We start from the raw sequence: 22818 nt of genomic DNA, 5'->3' as shown, positions 1-22818 counted from the left end.
TGTTGATGTTTCCCATTTTCTGAGTCTGTCCCTCTAATGAGCCCAGGTGAACTATAGGGGCACCTGATTATTATTAAAAATTGAAAGTGGGTTTAATTGTGGCGACCGGTTTGGCCTAGCTAGTTGGTAGTGACCCTACCTATGAAGCCGGTGGTCCTAGGTTCCAATCCCAGTAAGGGCATTTGGCTGTGTAATGAACACCGATATTTGTTCCTAAGTCATGGGTGTTTTCTATTGTATTCAAGTACATATTTGTATTTTGTATATTATATAAATCGTTGTCTGAATACCCACAACACTAGCCTTCTTAAGCTTACTGTGTGGCTTAGTAAATTTGTGTAAACATTTCCTACAATATTTATTTATATTAAATTTTTATAATAAAGTTGTTATAATATAGACTGTCTCATTTCAAACATAGACAGAGAGAATTATTCTATCTTTGTCTTACACTAGTACTAGCACCCAAAAGAAAAGGTTTGACCACAGTGGCGGATTGGCCCTAAGGCCTAGTAGGCCCGGTAATAGGGCGGCCAGATATTGGGGCGGCAGTCTACATGATGGGTACTGAGAAAGGGGCGGCTAGTGCTTACTACGGCTACGGCTTGGGGCCTAGGGCGGCAAATACTGTAAATCCGACCCTGTTTGACCAACTATAACTGACTTGACACAGGTTTCCGAATGATGAGCTGTCGTAGATAATAGTACATTGTGCAACATGGGGCGTAAGTTAAATATTGCAAACAAGAGTAAGTTAAATCGCGACGGCTTGCCGGAGTGATTTATAGACTCGAGTTTGCAATATTATTACGCCCCGAGTTACACACAATGTTTTTCATCAGTCCAGGCATCGGAGTTTTTGTCGCATGGTAAGACTAATAGCAAGCTATGGAGACGACATTTGCCACAAATGTAAACTCTTATTCATACTCATACTCATTTATTTAATTTATCTTAAAATGCCTTTCGAGCGGTCGGTCGTGTATATTATCTTAGTCGAATTATATAAAAAAATATTTTTCTATTACATTATGAATTCATAACTTCAACTATTTTAATTAACATACAACTATACAAACTACATCGCTGCGAAAGACCTAATGTCATGTAGGTATTGACCGCTGATAAAATTGATTAGTATTTGTCATGTCATTGTCAATCACTGGTGATTAAAACGTAGTAGTTATTTATATCTGTAAGTGGTAAATACGTTGTGGAATATTCCATAATTCATTATTATGCCTAACCCAGAAATAGCTGCAAATTTGGCATGGATAGAGCCATACAACGATTTACAATATGACTATGAAAAATCTGCTATAGTGTGCTTGAGTTGTGAAGTACAACTCACCCAATTGAAACATACATGTATTTTAAAATATATCAACAGTATTCTTCATCAAACGAAATAATAACGTAATCTGTTCTCATATTAAATAAAATTAATCATGAGTATGAGTATGAATAAGAGTTTACATTTATGGCAAATGTCGACTCCATAGCTTGCTATTAGTCTTACCATGCGACAAAAACTCCGATGCCTGTTCATCACACTTGCGATACAAAAATGAAGTATAAAGACAAAAACTGTTTATTATGGTACTAGAAACTTCATTACTCCCTAGGGAAAACGTTTTTTCTATTACTCCTGCTAAGCCTGCGTGCAATACCACATTTACTGAGCGAGTGTGATGAAATAGTACATTATTGTCGAGGTTCGGAAGTAGCTACTTACAGGCTGAGGATTCGTTTTAAACGGACGACCTTGGGAGTCCGTTTAATTGAATCCGAAGCCAGCAAGTAGCCTTCCAGCCGAGTCATATATAGTGCTTTTCTCAAAAATGGTGCAAGAAATAGAAATATTTTACAGAACTTACAGAAGCAACGTTCTAATTTTCACAGAAAAAAATACAACTATTAAAAAAATTTGCTTGCCGCCTTTAAAAAAAACCTATTTGAGACACCTAAATAGTCGCGGTACCAACATTAAGCCTGTAACAGACTATCCCCATGTAGACCCATAAGTGAGAGCGAGAAACAGATATCTATATCTCTTTCTCGCTCTCACTTATGGGTGCGACGCTCCAAGGTCGCGGTGCGGTGCGATAGTCTGTTATTGGCTTTATAATAATAAGTGCTGTTCATCTGTTTGGCTGTTTAAGGGACCTATGCCTTCATTTGATATGGCCATTTAAAGTTTGGAACTCGTTAAATAATGGAATTTGTATGCGACATTGCAGTCCCGAAATCGAGACTGCAATGTTTTTAACTTTTTAATTTTTTGAATGACCATAAACTACGCACTTCGCGACCTATGTTTTAACCGGCAACGTCGACTTTGCCGTCCATTTTTGAGAAAAAGAAATATTCCTAACTGTAGATACCTTCCGCCTCGGCTGCGGCCTCTTGGCCCCGGAGGGCCCGGGCCCGGGCCCGGGCGGCGCGAGCTCGGCCCCGGCCGCCACGTCCGCCAGCTTCACCGACAGCGTGCTGTCCTCGTTGCTAGACTCCGAGCTGTTCTTCCTGTGCACGTCCACTTTCAAATCTAGAACGAGTTAGTGCAAGGCCTGAGTCACTGACAATCCAACCTCTAGACTGAGCTTAGGCCAATTCTTTCATGAAACCGATGCTGCCAAAAATACGGGGGTGCGGGGGGACGAGGTGAGCGAATCCCGTGCCGTGATTGGTCCGTTCAAAGACACGGACCAATCACGGCACGGGATTGACTCGAAGATGGAGTAACGCTACCGTATGTGTGGCAGAGGGGGTAGCGCGACTATGCTATGTCTAGAGGTTGGATTGTCTGTGGCCTGAGTGGACGCTCGAATTGGGCGTGTAGCGGGGCGGGGCGTGCGGCGTGCATGTTAAACAAATGCGCACGTATAGGAGCGGCCTTAGTGCACGCTGCTCACATCACGCGTGAGCACACAGCCACGCTGCACGCGTCGCCGAGCGAGCGTCCACTCAGGCCTTACACTTTGAGTTTTACAGTTTTGAGAAAATATGACAATGATATAAGGTCCCAACTTCGGGTTAGAACAGAACTCCAAGCTTCAAATTTAAATAAAGGGCAATCATATTTTTTATAGAATTATGAATAAGCGCACGGAAAGAAAAATCCGTAAAAATTAGCTTGCATATATTTGCTGTACAAAAAAAACTCCACCCCTCAAACTTTAACCTTTAAAATGCTAGATTATGACGACTCGAGATACTGATAATATGATTTGTTATCAGATTACAATGTGATGATGGGATTCTAGGGAAATTGAAGAAATTCTTCTTCACACACATCTAATATATGTAGGTATAGTGATATTAGTGATTGGTGTATTTTTTTTTAACAGACGCCATCAGATATATCGGAGCGGCCAAAGCGCTCACAAATATCTGAACACGCCTCTATTGTCAAGGCGTTAGAGTGCGTGTTCAGATTTTGTGAACACCTTGGCCGCTCCGATATATCCGATGGCGACTGAATTTTAGCTTGCCACTGGAAAAGCAACATTTAGCGAAGTAGAACTGCTGATGAGGACCATAAAATGAAAATGTATTGTCAAATTTCCTGTATCGTTAAAAGCTTAAAAATTGCTATCATATTGATCATTGTCGTCAAACCAGGCGATCTAGCACGAGTTGCGTTCTAGCGCGCGACTCCATACTTGAAGTCAGTCGCGCAAGATGTATAGAGTCGCGCGCGAGAACGCAACTCATGCTAGACCGCCAAGAGGAAAATTAACCATCACCGCCCCCCCCTGCCCCCGCCCTGTCAGCGCGCGCGCAACGAGCGACGAGGCGGGCGGCGCGATCAGTGCACGAGTTGCACGAGCCGCGAGCACTCGAGCCTGAGGAAGGACCCCCGAAGGGCACGAAACATGTCGCCAATAGAGACTAAAAATTCAAGTGAGTGAAACCGTTGTCGTATAAACAGGAAGTTTAACATTGAATAATTTTACGGTTTAGACTCACTTGTTTTAAGTCACTCGCGCGACATGTTTCGGAGAGCCTAGGTCTCCTTTCTCAAGCACTAACAGTGCGAGCAGCGTTCACGACGGCCGTGTATCGCGTACTGCGGCACGCCGCGTCGCACGCTGCGCGCGCGCCGAGAAAACCGGTTGGGGGAGGTCTTCCGCTGTCATTGTAGGCGGGCATAGTGGTGTGTTTGGGCTTTGGTCACCTAACACTTGTAGCGATACACAGCACGAACTCACTATGTCCACAACACTGTCACAACACTCACTGGTATTCTGCTGAGGAATCACAGGCTTCCATGCTGGCGGCACGGCCCAGCCGCTATCCCGATTGAAATTAGCGTGCGACGCGGCGTGCCGCAGTACGCGATACACGGCCGTCGTGAACGCTGCTCGCACTGTTAGTGCTTGAGAAAGGAGACCTAGGCTCTCCGAAACATGTCACTCGACTTAAAACAAGTGAGTCTAAACCGTAAAATTATTCAATGTTAGCATGTCTCACAACAGTTTAAATTCGAGGAAGTTTAACATTGATATACCTATGGTGCTGTTGTTGGGTTTGTTGTAGTCGGCGCCCGCCATGGACTCGTTGTCGCTGCTGGCGGCCGCCGGACGGAGCATCTGCATCTCCATGCCTTCATCGCGGCTGGAACAGAAACTCAAGTTAAAATACAGAGTATATCTTCTTCCTCGCGTTATCCCGGCATTTTGCCACGGCTCATGGGACCCTGGGGTCCGCTTGACAACTAATCCCAAGAATTGACGTAGGCTCTAGTTTAAGCGACTGCCATCTGAACTTCAAACCCAGAGGGGAAACTAGGCCTTATTGGGATAAGTCCGGTTTCCTCGCGATGTTCTCCTTCACCGAAAAGCAACTGGCAAATATCAAATGATACTTCGTACATAAGTTCCGAAAAACTCATTGGTACGAGCCCGGGTTTGAACCCGCGACCTCCGGATTGAAAGTCGCAAGCTCTTACCGCTAGGCCACCAGCGCTAAAAGACAGAGTATATGATATTTTAAATTTAAAAATCATTCCTACTACTAAATGAGGAGTGTCTTTTCAAAAGGGCTTATTTTTGTATGGTGTTTATAGAGAAATAACCCGTTTTTAAAAGACTCCCCTCAACTAATAGTACAACTGCTGCAACTACCCAGATCCCAGATTAAACAGTTGAAATGAGTGTCCTACCAAGGTTTCAGAATTTCGGTTTCGGCAAGTTCCGGCATAAAAATCATGTTTCGGATATAGATTAGTCGGGTCCAGACAAAGTGAGCATACGCGCGAGGCAGTTTCCTCACGCACAAAACGGACAGTGTAGACGTGCCTCGTGTATAGCTGTGGAACTGTTAATACGTTGATTTCTGTAACATGGATGGATGGTGGTGGAATGAATACTCACGCAGTATTGTCATTGGAAGTCCCATCGGTGCTTGGCGGGATCACAATGCACTCGCTGGTGTCATACATGTGGTGGAGCCCATGGTTGAGCAGCTTCAGGCTCATGAAGAGAAGGGCCACCAGCGTGCAGTAGATGATCCACCCGAGACTTGCCGGGGGGAAATACTGCGGAGGAGAAGGGATAACTTTTTGACGCGGATTATTATTCTCAAAGTAGCAATATAGTTTAATTAAATTGAATAGGGTATTTGACTACTAGTCAAATCAGTTTCTTTTTCGAGCTGTCAAAACGATTGCTACTATGGAATTTATATGAAACACTAGCATGTGACGTCACAATCAAATTACAGTATACTCTTTATAGTTTGATACGGGTTTTGAAATAGAAATTGTGTCTAAAGGGGCCCACTGATTAACAGTCCGCCGGACGATATCGGCCTGTCAGTTAGAACAAAAAGTTGACAGTTCCGAACAACTGACAGGCCGATATCGTCCGGCGGACTGGTAATCAGTGGGCCCCTTAAAAATAACTGCTGTCTACGTTTCTCTATTAATCTTCTGGTGCTTTATTTCATGCATATGATGTAAAATAATTTATTTTTTCTACTCCAGCACTTAAATGTGTCAATTAAATGACTGACAGTGATATCTAAAGCAATGTCATTTGAATGATTTGTCTATAGGCTCATAAGATCAGTGCTAGCAGTCATCTTATGAGTATAATACAACTGCTTTATTTTTTTTAAAGATACAAGTTCCGATCATCTTGATTGAAAGAGGTATGTTTTCATTTACAATAATAACTCTTTTTTTTTTTAAATAATAACTCAATTTTTTTTAAATAATAACTTTTTTTTAATAATAACTTTTTTTTTTTTTTTGCTGCAGCTGTCATAGAAAAAGTAATGTATGCAACAGCTCATAATTGGTTCTTAAAATTCTCGGGTCTTTTTTTACAAAACTCGACTACGTCTCGTTTTGTAACTTCGACCCTTGAATTTTAAGAACCCTTATTATATCACTGTTGCATAAACTACTATTAAATACAGTCAAATACCCTATTAATACTACACTTAAATAGTAAATTGATAATGCATGCTGTGATAGCACATACGTGACAGATCAATTCTAAATGAGCTTTAGACTTATATTCTCTTCTATTTTTTAACAATAATAGTATACCTAAAATTGACTATAGTAGGGTGACTGCTATTGGCCACTACATAGTAATTGGCCCATTGCGGTATATTTCAGGATAAGAATGGGGCATGAATGGGGCCAGTATACCGGTGTAACACCACTACAACGCGATTGGTTGATGAGTTCGCATCACGCGCGCGATTGGTCGTTTGGTATTGGTAGTTTTTCGATCAGGTCACGTGCCCGTCTTACGTCTTACGGTCACGTGACACCTCTCGCGAGTTTAACATTTTTTCCCCATCACAAAAAGTACACAGTGCCGCTAAAGAAGTTTTCACTTCAAAAACCGGTTCCGATCCCTGCTCTAATGTACTAAATCCCAATTTTTTTCTGTGTGGAAATGTTGTTATTTTGGTAACATTCCTACGGCTCATCATTATTCAATACTAAAGTATTGGACTTTGCCCTGTTTATTGTATCCACAGACAGATTATTTGCACATAACTGTTAATTAAATGTCAATTACAACTAGTATTGGGGAGTGAGTCATTAAGGAAATAAGAAATCAGCAAGCATAAATATCATTTAAATGTGATAGGTATATGAGTCACCAGGAAACTCCAAATGTAGACTGAAAAGGCAATGTTTAACATAGTTATAGTTGTGCCGTTATCTAGGACATTCTCTTTTGTATGGGGAATGTTCTCGCGAACGGCACAACTCAACTATAATCATAGTTAGATAATGTAAAGTAAATTCCTTCGTACATAGTTAAGTTTAATTTTAACTTGTTAGTTAAGTTCTGCATCCAGTGACATGTAACCAAGCCATACAATAAAGGCTTCGTCACAAAGCGCGTTATCCGGGCGCGGCGTGATGGGGCGTGAGCGTTTTATATGTAAAAGCGGCGCGTCCCACTCACATCCCGCCCGGAAAACGCGCCTGTGTGACAAAGCCTTAAATAAATAATAGTTACCAGTTACCATCAATCTATAACTTTCTTTGCACTTTAAGTTTCTAGTATATAATGTATGTATGTATGTCACTTTATGGCACATAAAAAAGTTTACATAAAATATACATAACAAAGTAAATGATGTAAGTATATGTACAAAGGCAAACTTATCTCTAATAGAGATCTCTTCCAGCTAACCTTTGAGAAAATGAGAGAGAAAGAGGTGAAAGTAAACTAAAATATAAACATAATAAATATAACAATATTACAGTTTTTGACATTTGTATGAAAAGAAAAAGTTATATAACTATGTAGGCAAAAATTATGTTGTAAATTAGTACCATAGTACACAAACAAAAGGTTCATATTACAACCAAATTTTCAGCTTAATTTAGTATAAGTGAAACTAGGGTATCAATATATACAGAAGACATTTTATTACATTGGAACTAACAAAAATTTCTAAAAATAATCTTTACAAAGTATGAATAGTGAGATTTATTTTGTTTAAAAGGTAATAAATGTCTAAAAAGTCATAACAACAGTTTCAAGTTACAATAACAACAAACAACTTTCAACGCATAATACCTAACCATTGTTTCATAATCACTATGATAATAACCATATGACCTAAAATGTTAATCAAAGTGGTTATGAATGGAAAAGCAGCCATGTGTTAAAATAAACAAACCTATTTTACTTACTAACTTAGTTCATACAAGATGTTGCACCCAGTTCTCACCAGTTATAAGGCTACAGCATAGCAACTGGCCACTTAAATGGACAATGGCAACAATCATCTTCAATACAGCTGACCCACTTTTTTCAAATCATCATCTCTAACCTCTCAAGTACTTACTAGTACTTAAATCCTTACCAGGTACACGGAGAACGGAAGGCATAGAAGGAACAGCCACACGTACAGGTGCACAGTGTTGCAAAATAAATTCTGATGCGGATCGTAAAACCAGCCTCCAGTCAGAGATGCCCAAACACCCTGCCGCAAAATTTCCAAAGTCTGGGACCCCATCTCACTTCTATGTCCACATTCCCGCGTTAATTCACAGTCCACCCACACGACACTCTTCTACACGCACTTAATATCATTATTTCACATCAGCTAATGTCTAAATGCAAATTATTCGTCTTTCCTGCCATTTTGGATGACACACAGCAAACAAATATCGTCCCTATTGACATCGAGCGAACATGAATTACAGAGCTGTTTATAATTATATCGCGTGTCTAGTCAAATTAACTTAACATAACTCATAGCAAGAAGAGGACTTAATTGAATAGTAAACAAAAAAGTAAAGGGAATACGCCAAATACACTAAAAACTGCTGGGAGGAGCGAAACAACACTTTTCATCTGAGTGACAGTACAGTACCAGTGTTGCCATGTTTAGCTCATAGTTAAGGACGTAACCACGAATCGGTACAATTACGGTTAATATTTATGGGATACTATAACTAAGCAAGTGGCAACACCATTATTGTGTATGCCGTCAGCTGTGCGGTGACAGGCAGTGGTGCCGCTAATGTTTATTTTGTTTAAACTAAGTGTAAAAATTATTTACACTTATTACCAGTGCACTATAGTTATTCACTGATTTATACTGTGGTGTTGAATTATTTTCATAATGGGAGATATAGAGAAACTTTTAAAACAAGCTGCAATGCAAATTGGGGCTGGTGGAAGTGCAGGATTTGTAGAAGTTTGTATAATGCATCCTTTGGATCTTGTTAAGACGAGACTGCAACTACAGGCAACAACTACAGCTATAAAGAGCTCTGATCCTCACTACTACAGAGGTGTATTCGACTGTTTAAAGAAGATGTACAAATATGAGGGAGTGACTTCTTTCTGGAAAGGTATCCTGCCCCCAATCCTGGCTGAAACTCCTAAGCGTGCAACAAAGTTTGTGACATTTGAGCAAACCAAAAGGTTTTTCATGTTTGGTTCCAGCACACCTACACCTTTAGTGAGATTTATTTTATGTTACATTGTTTTAATTAGATTTTAGTATTTGAACCATTTAAAATAAAATAATTATAAGTCTCATCATAATATTAGATTCTCCTCATATATTTTTTGTTTGTTTATTCACGGAGAAGCAGGCATTCATATAATTCTTTTAAAATTTAGTTTTAACCAATATCCTAGCAATGTTTTATACAGGGTGACTATTTTATGGTGATTATATTACACTTTTTTTTTGTGCTTGTTGTGCTTTTGATATTTTTATTATTAATTACCATACATATTTTGTACAGATTATCATTTAGAGTCACCTGTGTCTATATTTTAACATAATTGCTCTCCTTATAGTAGGTATAGATTATGTTTGCTTTAAAACAGTTGCTTTGTTTTTGATAAGATAATATCATGCGAAATACTTGTTATTATAACCACTTCTATTTTGGTAACCATATACAGATAAAACAGATAAAGAATCGCTGGGAAAAAAGTTAGGTATCTACTTACTAAATGTCGTAAAGTTTACATTAAACAGTTAAGTACAGCCGTTAAAGATTATATATATATTTTTTTAAATTCATGATCAGAATAATATTATACCTTAGTTAACTACTCAATAAGCTCTTTATTCGTATCTGTAAAAGTAATTCTTATTCTATTTAATATTTAATTTCAAAAAATGTCTTTTTTCAGACCTTTGCTTTAGCTGGCCTCAGCGCTGGCGTCACAGAAGGAATATTAGTGAACCCATTCGAAGTTGTCAAGGTCACCCTTCAATCTAACAAGTCTCTTGCCACACAAATCCCAAGCACTTGGTCTGTAACGAGGCAAATAGTCCGAGAAAATGGGCTCGGATTCAAAGGACTAAACAAAGGCATAACAGCAACTATTATGAGAAACGGCGTATTCAATATGGTTTATTTCGGATTCTACCATAGCGTCAAAGGTTATGTCCCTGAATACGAAGTGAGTATTTAAATTCACACAGAGTGGATTAAGCTACATTGTGCTTTGTCTTTATAGTTTAAGGTTTATTATCGTCCGATATTGTATGGTTCTTAGGCAGTTAATGTATTCACATATTCATTTAATAATGTATTCCACTGGTACAAACAGCAACAGTCTTAACTGTACATCGGTGGGTGGACCTTATTACAAAAGGCATAAGGTCCAACAATGGACATATAAGTGTGGGCGATGGTACTCTTATCTGTTGTTGACCGTATTATTACTTGTGAATCTTATGATAGTGATAATTAGATGAACGCAGAATGATATAACACTTATATAATAAATAATAATCATAGTAATATTTTTGAAATATTTTAATTTGATACGCATAATGTAAAAATCCTAACCTAAGAAGAAAAATGAATAAAGGAAATAATAATAAAGGGTTCATAGGCCAATCAAGTGAGATTTATTTAATTTTAATCACAATGGACTTTCAATCATGCTATTATCTTAATCAACTTTTTCACAGGACCCTGTTCTGGAATTCGGTCGCAAGATTGCCATCGGGTTCACGTCTGGCGTGCTCGGGTCTTGTGTGAACATTCCCTTCGACGTGGCCAAGAGTCGGATCCAGGGCCCGCAGCCGGTCCCAGGGGTCGTCAAGTACAGGTCTACTACAGGGGCAATTGTAATGGTGTATCGAGAAGAAGGGTAAGTCATCATTATGACTATGGTTCTGCGTGTTACGCTCTTATTCGTAAAATTTGGCCATAACTTATACCTCTGATAAAATTATTCTTAAATATCAAAGTGGCAGAGCGATGCTGGTAAGACATAGTGATAGAGTCAGTCCATGAAAAGTCTGCAGCGGATTTGATAGCCCACGCAGTGCACGTGTTATTTTAAACGTCAAACTTCTATGAAATTATGACGCATAAATGACACTTGCACTGCGTGGGCTATCAAATCCGCTGCAGACTTTTCTTGGTCCGACTCTACTAAGTAATTAATTGTAACACCTATGTACCTATGTTTAACAAATAAAATATATTGATTGATTGACAGATGCAGGCAAACGATGATCAAAGGCTTGTTACATTGAAAGACTTTTAATCCCTAATTGTAGTCATTTATTAAAATTTAAATTACAGTTTTTCTAGAGATATTATAGTAAAAAGTTAAAATAAAAGTAAAAATGTATAGGTACTAACAACCGCTCCTTGCCGTTCCCGGTGCAAATGTTTCCGTATGGTGCTTATAACGTTATAGCGGTTCCGCGCTGCATTACTATGCAGTGGACTAAATTCACAGTCTGCGCCGTGCGCTTGATGTGTATGCGCGCATGCAACGGTCGGTAGGCGCTCTGCCTGTTACGTGTTTTAAAAATGTCGACTGTTAATTTAGTGAAGTGCATTAACTGCAATTTAGTTGTGAACGAGACGCTGTGTTTTATCCAAAATAAACACATGATTATGGAAAGCGACAGTTTAGTGAAAATCTGCTCTTCAGCTTTCAGTGTAGAAGACATTGAGAAGGCTAAATCTTTGCTTTTTCACTCTATTTCGACAGACCTGCGCAACATAAAACGCAAGGCCAAGAGCAAGGAGGGGAAAAGTAGCAAGGATTTGTTTGACATCATCAATGTCTTCAAAGTAACGGACAGTGAAAAGTTACCCGTGTTCGTGGCCTGTGACCTAAACAAGCTTCCTCCGATAACATGGGATCACCTGGACGTATCAAGACTTCTTAAGGACATCACGGTTCTTAAACATGATTTGGAAAGCATAAAGGATACGTATGCTACCAAAATACTCGTACATCAGATGAAACAAGAGTTATTGTGTAACAGAAACGACACTGTGGTAAACGATAGTCACCAAGAAGTGGATTTTAACTTTTCGCAGAAATCCAATATAAATAACCGTCGTGGTGCGCATAACGTACATTTAAATTTGAATAGCGGACCGATTGGCCTACCGCCGCACTTGTCATTTCGGTCGGTTACAGATAACGACGAGGTGAGTCACCGAGCGGGCGATTCCGGCTGCGACAAGTTGCCGTCTCGCTCTCGCGTACGTACAAGCTCCGTAGCATCTACTTCATCGGCCGAGGAGCGTGAGCAGCGCGCAGCCAATACTGAGCTTTCTGCATCGGCAGCACCTGTGCAGTCGAATAACGTTGCGCACCATGCTACTGTCGCGAGTCACTTAGGTCGAAAATCCAGCGGGGAGTTGCCGAGTCGAGTCGAGCCGAGTAGGGAATCATCGGCAAACAACGTTTCTCAGGCGCAGGATAAGTCTTTTGCAGATGTAGTTCAAGCCCCGGGGGAGTGGAAGCGAGAGGAAACGAACTCTGAGTGGGTTACTATGCAGAACAAGCGTTACAAGAACCGGTTTATTGGCGATAAGGGAACGGCAACAACAAGCACTAATTGCAAGTTTAGAGCAGCGGAGTCGAGGATTCCGTTGTTTATAAACAATGTTGACAGGAGTACGTCGCCGGAGGATATTGTTGATTACATACGGGAAAAAACGAACATTAAAGTCACACTTGTAAAATTAGCTATGAAGCAAGTTAAGGAGTATGATGCCTACAAGATGTTTGTGCCCGGACAAAGTCTGGATATTTTTATGAATAAAGCGCTTTGGCCCGAGAATATTTCGTTTAGGCGTTTTATCCATTTTAAAAACAGGCAGATAGACTCGGTTAGCTAAATAAATCATATATAATATTTTTAAATGAATAATAATATCAGTAAATGTAATATTGTTAGTTATAATTGTAAATCAGTTACGCGCTCTGTTGACTATGTTAGATCTTTATGTAAACATGCTCACATAATAGCTTTGCAGGAGCATTGGCTTTTTAATCATAGCTTGGCATACTTAGGTAGCATTGATGATAGCTTTGGTTTTACGGGCAAGTCTAGTATCGATGACACTGTAGGTATAATACGCGGTAGGCCATATGGTGGTGTAGCGTTATTATGGAAGAAAAGTGCGTTCGACTCAGTGTCCGTGATTGACTGTGCTAGTGATCGGCTCGCGGCAATTAAAATACAAGTTTGTGATCGTTCGTTTTTGGTGTTTTCGGTTTACATGCCCGTTAACCATGCTGATAACTTGAGCGATTTTACAGAGTGCCTGAGTGAAGTATGTGCTATCGTGGAAAGTGTCGAGATATCCTCAGTTTATATTCTAGGGGATTTCAATGCGCATCCCGACAGTTTATTTGGTAGGGAACTATTAAAGTTTTGTGAGGACCAGTTTTGGTTATGCGCGGATATCGTTAAGTTGGGCGTAACATCCGATACCTTTACGTTCGTGAGTGACGCACACGGTTGCACGCGCTGGCTCGACCATTGTTTGGTTACCGAGGCAGCGATGCAATCAGTTGCAAATGTAAAGGTACATTACGGGTCTAATTGGTCTGATCATTTAGCCTTGGAAATTAGCTGTGATATCAATGTGTTGAAACCTGTGTATACTCAGTCTAACTATGTGTATGATAGGGTATTGTGGAGACATAGAGATGCTACACAAATTGAACAGTACCATTATTTGTGTAATGAGAGACTTAGACACATAGACTTTCCGAAGGAACTGACTGAATGTTGTGATGGTTTGTGTAGCAAAAGTAATCATAGGGCAATTATAGATCGTTTATATAACGACATTATTAACGCGCTGAAGTATGCGGCTGAAGAGAGTGTATGTGGGTCTGGTAGTAACAACAAAAGAAGAAGAAAGTGCGTAGTAGGTTGGAACAAATATGTTTATCCTTATCACAAAGAGGCCAGGCTCCATTTTCAGCTATGGGTCGCGCATGGTAAGCCGTCGAATGGGCACTTATATGAGCGGATGGCGGAAACCAAGCGCATTTTTAAGTCCAGGTTGAAGTGGTGCCAGGACAACGCTGATCGGATAAAGATGGATGTTCTAGCCTCTCACCATGCTAAGCAAGACTTTCGAAACTTTTGGAAACAGACCAACAAACTTAACCCCAGAACGTGTATCCCTCTCAATGTCGATGGTCTTAGTGAGCCCACTGACGTGGCTAATATGTTTAGGGACAGTTTTTTAGTTAAGCCTCTAAATTGTGTTTCTAATGTTCCTCAGGCTAGGGCAAGTGTCGCTGGTAGGGCAGGGGCACCCATGAAGTTTGACGCGTCGGAGGTCGCTTCGGTCATACGAAATATGACTAGAGGTAAATCTCCTGGCCATGACGGTATTAGTGTGGAGCATTTTAAGCATGCCGGGGTGCACCTGCCGCGCGTGTTGGCGATGTTTTACACCCTGTCTCTGCGTCACTCGTATTTGCCTGATGAGTGTATGAAAACGGTGGTTGTACCAATAATCAAGAACAAAACAGGGGATCCGTCTGACAAGGCTAATTATAGACCCATATCATTAGCGACCACGGTAGCTAAGGTGTTGGACAGTTTGCTTGATCGACAATTGTGTAAATACCTTAAGCTGCACGATGCCCAGTTTGGTTTCCGAGCAGGGCTATCGACTGAAACAGCAATTCTTTGTCTCAAGCATACTGTCCGATACTACACCGATAGGAAAACACCAGTTTACGCTTGTTTTCTTGACCTATCAAAAGCTTTTGATATGGTGTCTTACGACCTTCTTTGGCATAAGCTTCGTACAGAGACAGACGTACCGGATGAGGTAATAGGGGTTTTTGATTATTGGTATAACAACCAAACAAATGTAGTCAAGTGGGGCAATGCCTTTTCTGATGAGTACAGGTTGAGGTGCGGGGTGAGGCAGGGGGGGTTAACCTCGCCCCGTCTCTTCAACTTGTACATCAATGCGCTCATAGAGGATCTCAGCAGTACCAGAGTTGGTTGTGCAATTGCCGGGGAAATGGTTAACAATATTAGTTACGCGGATGACATGGTGCTGCTGGGGCCCTCTGTATGTGCAATCAGAAAACTTTTGACTAAGTGCGAGGAGTATGCTGTGACTCACGGACTTAGGTACAATGTGGCTAAAAGTGAGGTTGTTGTTTTCCAGCCGCGTGAGCATAAGGTGGATAGGGTACCGGAAATCTCGCTGTACGGAATACCTCTGGATAGGACCAAGAAGTTCAAATACCTGGGTCATTGGGTCACGGAGGACCTCTCGGATGATCTAGACGTTGAGAGGGAGCGCAGGGCGTTGGCTGTCCGGGGTAACATGGTGGCTCGCAGGTTTGCTCGGTGTACAAGGGAAGTTAAGATAACTCTGTTTAAGGCATATTGCCAATCCTTTTACACTTGCAGCCTGTGGGTCAACTATACTCAGAGGGCAGTCAGCGCCTTGTGCGTTCAGTACAATAACATATTTAGGATGCTGTTGGGTCTTCCTAAGTTCTGTAGCGCTTCGGGTATGTTTGCGGATACGCGAGTAGATGGTTTTCATGCCATAATGCGAAAAAGAGCCGCCTCCCTTATGCGCCGCGTACGTGAGAGCTCCAACAGCATCCTAAGTCTGGTGGCTAATAGGCTAGATTGTCCTATAGCAAGGCACTGGGATAGTCTCCATGTTCCCACATTATCCTAACTTAAGAATAGTTCTAGGTCTTGACATTTAACTAAACTTGACTGCGCATAACTTTAGAGCGTTTAAACTTTAGCTTATAGTTTTTTAAAGTAAATCTTATCAATAAATGTTATTATTTTATCTTATTATTACTTATCAATTTTATTTTTTATCAATTATCAAATGCTCAGTTAGTTTATTTTAATGTCTAGTCATGGATCTTTATATTATATACCTATTTTTACTGATTTTAGTTTTAAGTTTTGACATTTTAATTGAATTGGACTGCGCATATATTTACAGTGTTTAACCTTAATTTTTAATTTCTATTTTATAGTTTTAAAATTTTAATCTTTTAATAATCAATGAATTTTAATTATTACCTATCAGTTATCAAATGCTATGTTTAATTTAATTTTAATGTCTAGTCATGAATTTTTATGTTATACCTATACCTAATTTTATTTATTTTTAATATTATCTCAAATGTACACATACCTATGGATCGTTGTTGTCTGGAATAAATGATTTATATATATATATATAAATTGGTTTGCCACTTTTGCCAGACTATACGAGTATTATGGTTTTTCTATGTTTTAAATATGCCAGGTAGAGTAGTTGGCTTTTATCATTTTATTTACCATAGGTATCAGATAAGTCTGATGAACACGTTTGATATCACTGGACTGTTGCGATGTTTACTTAGTACATAGTTCAGTGATCTAAAAATACTGTCACGTTTCGATATTATCGAGTGATATTGATTGACACTATACTCCTCCTTTGTTGATAAACTTAATGTTTTAAAAAGTAGATAAATATGTTTATTATTCAAATCTACAGAACTAGGCTAGCGTTCAACATTTTCTTACTTATATTTGGCAATATGCCAAAATTAGTCAAAAAATTAGGTGTATTGAAATTATCTTGTTTTGTTGTTGGCAAATGTTTTGCAAATGCCGTTCTTCATTAAAACTGGTTTATTTCAAGAAGACTATACTATACCGGATTAGATATGAGCGCCGATAGGCATATAGCCGGCGGCGGCGCGCCGGTCAAAATTGGTCGGCGGCGGCGGCGAATCGGCGGCGTGGCCTTGAAACACCTTCGATTAATGAAAAAAGAATTCAAACCAAAATTTTACCGAAAAAACATGTATTTGCTGTAAGAAAGTTATGAAATAAATGCATTTTTTATTTTCAAGGATAATTTATTGAATAATGGTACGAAAAAAATTGATATCGTATAAACTGTGGATAAGCGGTATCGCGCGGCATCAGAGGCGGTCTTAATCTTGGCGAGGCTCTGGCCGGAAGATCTTAGCGAGGCCCTTATCTTTTGTGCTAAGTTAAAAATTGCAGATTGACTGTATCAGGGAAACGTCTTGTCGACAGTCCAAAGAAAATCGAGCTCCGTCATTAACCAATATCGATTCATCAAAACCAATTTATGTCAAAAAGTGAGGCCCAACGCCGAGCTCCATGTAACACCGAAGACTTGATTTCGACGCCTCCCAATGCGAGGCCAGAGGATGAGCTGCAGGTAAGCATACAGCTAAGAATCGAACGCCAAGTGTAAGCTTGGCTGACGGCCGAACGCCTAGAGCGCTGATTGCGGCGCGCTTCTGTGCGAGGCCGAGCTGCAAGAGAGCAGAGCGAGGGCGCAGGCCGATAAAGACTGAAGCCATAGTGTTAAAGATCTGGAGCTTTCCTGCGGGCGCATTCGTGCGACGCCAAAGGCCGAGCTACAATGGAGCTAAGATCGCATAAGGACCAATGCTCAAGCGTTTTAAAACAGGCCGAAAGTTGAGCTCCAAACAGGGCCAAAAACTTGCAGGTTCAGATAGTGGCTTAATTCCATGCGAACGATGCAAGGCCAAAGATTGAGCTACGAGAGAGCAAAGCTTGAAATTTGAACAGTGGCCAAGTATATTTGAGACCCGATTCCGACGCCTTTCCGTGCGAAGCCAACGGCCGGACATTTGGACGTGGAAACGCTTAATATCTCAAAATTAACCCCATTTAATACCTTTTAAAGACGTTTAACCATGCTTGCAATGGTTAAATTCGCGGTAAATGACGGATGGTTAGCTGGCAAAATTAGTTATGCATTGGATCGGTAATCCAAAGATGTGGGTTCGAGTCTCACGTTAGCCAGAGTTGATCACAGTTATTTTTTTCATTGTGATTGACATATGTCTAGTGTACTCGTATATATACAATATAAATTGTAATGTGGAACGTTCCACAATAAAAATTGAAGGAAATCAGTATGTTTATTACAACCATATTGATGTTAAAATTGATATTAAATAATTTCGTTTCCCCAAGACTACTAGCGCGGTTACTAGACATATAAGTTTGCATTTGCCTTCGATATTTTTTAATTATATGGGCCTATAATACCTTTTGAATGCCTATAAACTATTCGAAGTGGCGCCGTTAATGATCTAAACTCGATTAAAAATATATTATCTGATTCCGAAAGTAGTAGTAACTACCAAGGTCACGCCGATGCCACGCCGATAGCGCAGCGTCGGCGGCGGCGGCGCGAAAATTTTGTCGGCGGCGGCGGCGCGCCGGCGCGGCGCTCATATCTATACCGGATGTTTAATTATGACCAATCTATTAGTAAATTACGAACCTGTAGCAACGCGAATCATAATAACATAATAAGTATGATAAATAACATAGATATGAGTTACTTAGGTTATTTAACAGTAAGTAAGTATACCTACGTATTGTCCTGAAATATGAGAAAGGTTATTGCACAGCAGCATGTGGTTTCTAGAATTGCACATGCAGTTTCGTAATATGTATTGTCCACGTAAAGTTCAGCGGATTCAGTGCATTGCCCGAAGTCGCACCGTGCATATGTTCTTGGACTGCATCCAAGTGGCCTGTTATTTACGCAAAATAGTAACAAAGATGTGCAACACAGACTGAAGTAAACACCAATGTATAAATATAATATCATCTCAGTAAATAATTTAACAATTGCAGCTGCCGTCATAATTATGGCACTTTTATTTTTAAACACTTTACTAAAGTGTATATATCACTATTTTTTATTAAAATATATACTTACCTACTTAAAATCATGAACTTCTTTTGATGTAAGTGGAAGTTAAACAAGTGTTTAATGACCCTATTGTTATTTTTGCATATTCACATTTTAAAAACATTATAATTGTTGGTTACTTATTGCATACAACTATTTAATATGCCTTCTAATTACCCAATTAGTGCGCTGATAAATAGGTTTCAATTTAAATATAGCTCAACTAGGCAGTGAACGGAGATAGTTCATTAAATAGCGACAGCTAAATAGCTTGGATTCAAGATTCGTTATACAAATAGATAAAAACTGTCTGTTTTGCACAATCTCAAAATAAATTTGGAGTACGCATTTCAAGTGTGGATCCCTTATTTTATCAAGGATATTGACATGGTGGAGAAGGTTCAACGTAGTTTCACCAAAAAACCGACGAAAGTCAAAAACATGTCCTATGAAGAAAGACTACACTTCCTAAAGCTCACAACCTTGAAGGAGCGTAGAGGCGTAGAGAGCGTGGAGATCTGATCGAGACATACATATAAAATACTAACCCAACACTATGATCTCAAAGACTTCCATAAGATGCTAGAACGCAATAATAACAACCGTCTGAGAGGTCATCAGTATAAGCTGGTGTCTCGCAGGTTCTACAATAATCCTCATAGACACTTCTTTAGCAACAGAGTGGTCAAAGCTTGGAACGAACTCCCAGAAGACGTAGTATCGGCCCAAAGTTTCAATGAGTTCAAGAACAAATTAGATAAGCACAACGCAAATTCTACTCAACACGGAAAACTCTGTTGATGACTCTGGATACAAGCATTATCAGTTATTTCAACTGCCTGCCTGCTTTATAGATAATAATAAATAAAATTTACAAGGTAACACACAATACATAAAGTCAGAGGTGAACAACAGAGTTTTACATTGCATGCAGTCATGCAAGTAAGTATAGGTATCTGGCAGGAGAGTTGAGGTGAATTATCTATTTTACTTAATAATACCATGACCATGATTGAGGTTTATTCAAAAATTAATCATAGGTAATAAAATTCTCTAATTTTATCTTATATGTATTTATATCGTCGACGGTGTCCTAATCATATTTTTGTAATGAATAATACAGTAGCCAGTGAATGGAAATAAAACAATATAGCGCTGGCGGTACACCGAAAAATTCAGTAAAATGCTGCAAATGATGTTAAAGGTACCTATGGAAATCGGTACGATTGATCTTTAGGACATTTGAAACAATTTGACCCGAAGCACCAACAAATAAAAAAAAACGAGAGGAGTTATGACGTCATCTTTTTTTGTATGGAATAAAAAAAAATGTTTAGAAACCTATCGTGTGTGGTATTAAACGAAAGCGCTTTCTGAGCTGATTCCAAAAATATATCACATTATTACATTTCAGTATTTTTTTTAAATAATAATAATAATAATTTTCAAAACATAATAAGTTTGAGCTTCTCCAGATACAATACCGTTCAATATTTATTTCTAAAATATACCTCAAATTATACCTAATATCCTCATATCTAACCCTAATAAAGCTTTTTTGAAAATATTTACATTAAGTATTGTTTTTTTAATTTTCAATTTTACAAAGTGTGACCTATCCTACCTAATCTCTCAATTAAATATTTAAAAAGAAAGCATTTCACAAAGCAAGTACGGTTTTTTCAGAAAGTCGCTTATATCTCGGAATCTATAAGTCGTAGTAAAAATTGTCTATGTAAGAATTAACTGAAAATACTCTCCTTTAACTAATTTGAGGTATATTTTACAAAAAAAAATTTACGTTATTGTATCTGAAGATGCCCAAACATGGTATGTTTAAAAATTATTTTTATTATAATTAAAAAAAAATTGACTGTAATGTAATGATATGATATATTTCTGGAATCGGCTCAGAAAGCCCTTTCGTTTAATACCACACACGATAGGTTACTAAACAATATTTTTTTAAATTCCATAGGTACAAAAAAAAGATGACGCCATAACTCCTCTCGTTTTTTTTTTTATTTGTTGGCGCTTCGGGTCAAATTGTTTCAAATGTCCTAAAGATAAATCGTACCGATTCTCATACCTTTAACACTATTTGCAGCATTTTTTGGCGAACCGCTAGCGCTAATAGCGGATTTGCAGCCTCGGCCGCCCTAGGCCCTTTGTTAAGTACTAGCCGCCCGTTTCTTAGCATCTTTCTATATACTCGTATATCCGACGCCCTAGGCCCGGGCCTACTAGAGCCAGGGCACATCCGTCACTGTGAATATACATTCAAATATTGTGTTTTGTTACAGATTCAGAGCCCTGTACAAAGGACTGCTGCCGAAGGTGATGCGTCTAGGCCCTGGTGGCGCTATCATGCTTGTTGTTTACGACTATGTATATCATTACTTAGACAATAGGTTTAAGTAACAGTAACAGGTAGCTTAGGTATATGATATGACGCGTTGTGTGACCATTTTATTGTATGAAAACGTAAATTTGTGCATATACAATGTTATACGTTATTAAGCATTTCAACTGGAATAACTGTACATACCTAATTGTTAAATAAAAATGCTAAAGCTCATGGTGTTTTTAATATAATCCTTAGTAAAAAGTTGGCCAACATATTCCATTAAGTACTTACTACAAAAAAGCAGCAAATTGAGAAAAAGTATGAAGGGTTAACCTTTCACACCTAAAGTTGTAAAATTTCACACCTTTTAATGCGACGGAGGTTGGCCAATCGTTAAAGCGATAATGTAAACACTGGTGTATGCGGAAATACGGCATGTAGGTATGTATATAATATGATTGTTTTAAATAAAATAAAATAAAATAATGCCAAAGTAAATTAAGTATCCACAGCGTCTGTTTTAGCATAAAGTGGTATCCAGATGAGACAATTTTTCGCCAATCTGATGAAATTCTTTGATCGAATCAGCAGGTGCGGACACATAAATGCCAATTTTCATAGTAATTATCTATGGAATGAATTTTCCAGATCAAATCAACTGATTTGATCAGTCATGTCTGGATACCACTTAAATTAAAAACCTTTTTTTTGGCCAAACTGTTAAATATAGCTGGTCAACCAAATCTTGTCAGTAGAAAAAGGAGCGAATTTGCCGCCTTTTTCTACTGTCAAGATCTGGTTGACCAAGTATAGGTATAAATTAAAGTAAACTCTCTCACTCTCACTGGCTATTTCTTTTTTTCTCACGCATGCTCTCTCTATCTTTAGAACAAGATCTTAATTTTATTAAATATTTATGAATTTTATGAATATACATTTTATTCCTTAACTTTATGTACAGTCGACGTCAAAGAGAAATTTACAGCCAAAGTAACAAAAAAATGTTTACACGACCTAAATGCTATGACAATAAAGTCGTGTAAATAATTTTTTGTAACGTTAGTCGTAAAGATCTCTTTGACGTCGACTGTACATATTATTAAGAAAATTGAATCTTGTTCTTTGATCCTGTTTGACTTCCTTGAACATATTAAAATTAATCGTTAATATTTTATCGGTTTAAGTACAACACTAGAAATGACTATCCGTTCAAAATATTAATTTTTTAATTATAATCTAAAAACTTTTCATCCATTTTATTTAAAACATCTGTAATTACTTTCCTGTTATTTTTGAAATGTTTATTTATATTGAACATAATATTTTTATTCCGATAAATGAAGTTCAGTGTTGAATAATTTATGTATGAAGTCGTTTATGTACGTCTACTTTTTTCGGGTTTCTGAATGCTTGTTACGTTTGGTATGATGCAAATTTGATAATGTCAATGTGCGAATACAACGAACTTTTATTA

At 38.8% G+C, this 22818-nt stretch overlaps 2 protein-coding genes across 2 annotated transcripts in view; one reads left to right on the top strand and one right to left on the bottom strand.

The window, feature by feature from the left end:
- Positions 1-8855, bottom strand: part of LOC134653690 (protein pecanex) — a 59980-nt gene extending 51125 nt beyond the window's left edge. Inside the window, exons 1-4 of the mRNA XM_063509082.1 lie at positions 8347-8855; positions 5376-5539; positions 4511-4617; positions 2385-2545 (exon numbers count right to left, since the gene is read on the bottom strand). Coding sequence (XP_063365152.1) covers positions 2385-2545; positions 4511-4617; positions 5376-5539; positions 8347-8499 — 585 coding nt within the window. The 5' untranslated portion in view covers positions 8500-8855. The remainder of the gene's footprint in view (positions 1-2384; positions 2546-4510; positions 4618-5375; positions 5540-8346) is intronic.
- A 117-nt stretch (positions 8856-8972) lies between these two features.
- LOC134653342 (mitochondrial 2-oxodicarboxylate carrier) lies at positions 8973-21459 on the top strand. Its single transcript, XM_063508675.1, has 4 exons — positions 8973-9453; positions 10143-10415; positions 10933-11114; positions 21301-21459. Exons 1-4 carry the CDS (start codon positions 9112-9114, stop codon positions 21416-21418), a joined length of 915 nt encoding a protein of 304 aa, XP_063364745.1. The 5' UTR covers positions 8973-9111; the 3' UTR covers positions 21419-21459.
- Positions 21460-22818: the final 1359 nt, after the last annotated feature.

This window comes from Cydia amplana, chromosome 13 (assembly GCF_948474715.1).
Source record: "Cydia amplana chromosome 13, ilCydAmpl1.1, whole genome shotgun sequence".
Taxonomy (NCBI): domain Eukaryota; kingdom Metazoa; phylum Arthropoda; class Insecta; order Lepidoptera; family Tortricidae; genus Cydia; species Cydia amplana.
The sequence above is the reverse complement of the archived record's forward strand: the minus strand, read 5'-3'. Positions and strand labels throughout refer to the sequence as shown.

Coding starts and splice junctions, on each gene's coding strand:
- LOC134653342 (XM_063508675.1), top strand. CDS start 9,112: ATGGGAGATATAGAGAAACTTTTAAAACAAGCTGCAATGCAAATTGGG. Junction 10,416..10,932: donor GTTATGTCCCTGAATACGAA/GTGAGTATTTAA, acceptor ACTTTTTCACAG/GACCCTGTTCTGGAATTCGG. Junction 11,115..21,300: donor ATGGTGTATCGAGAAGAAGG/GTAAGTCATCAT, acceptor GTTTTGTTACAG/ATTCAGAGCCCTGTACAAAG.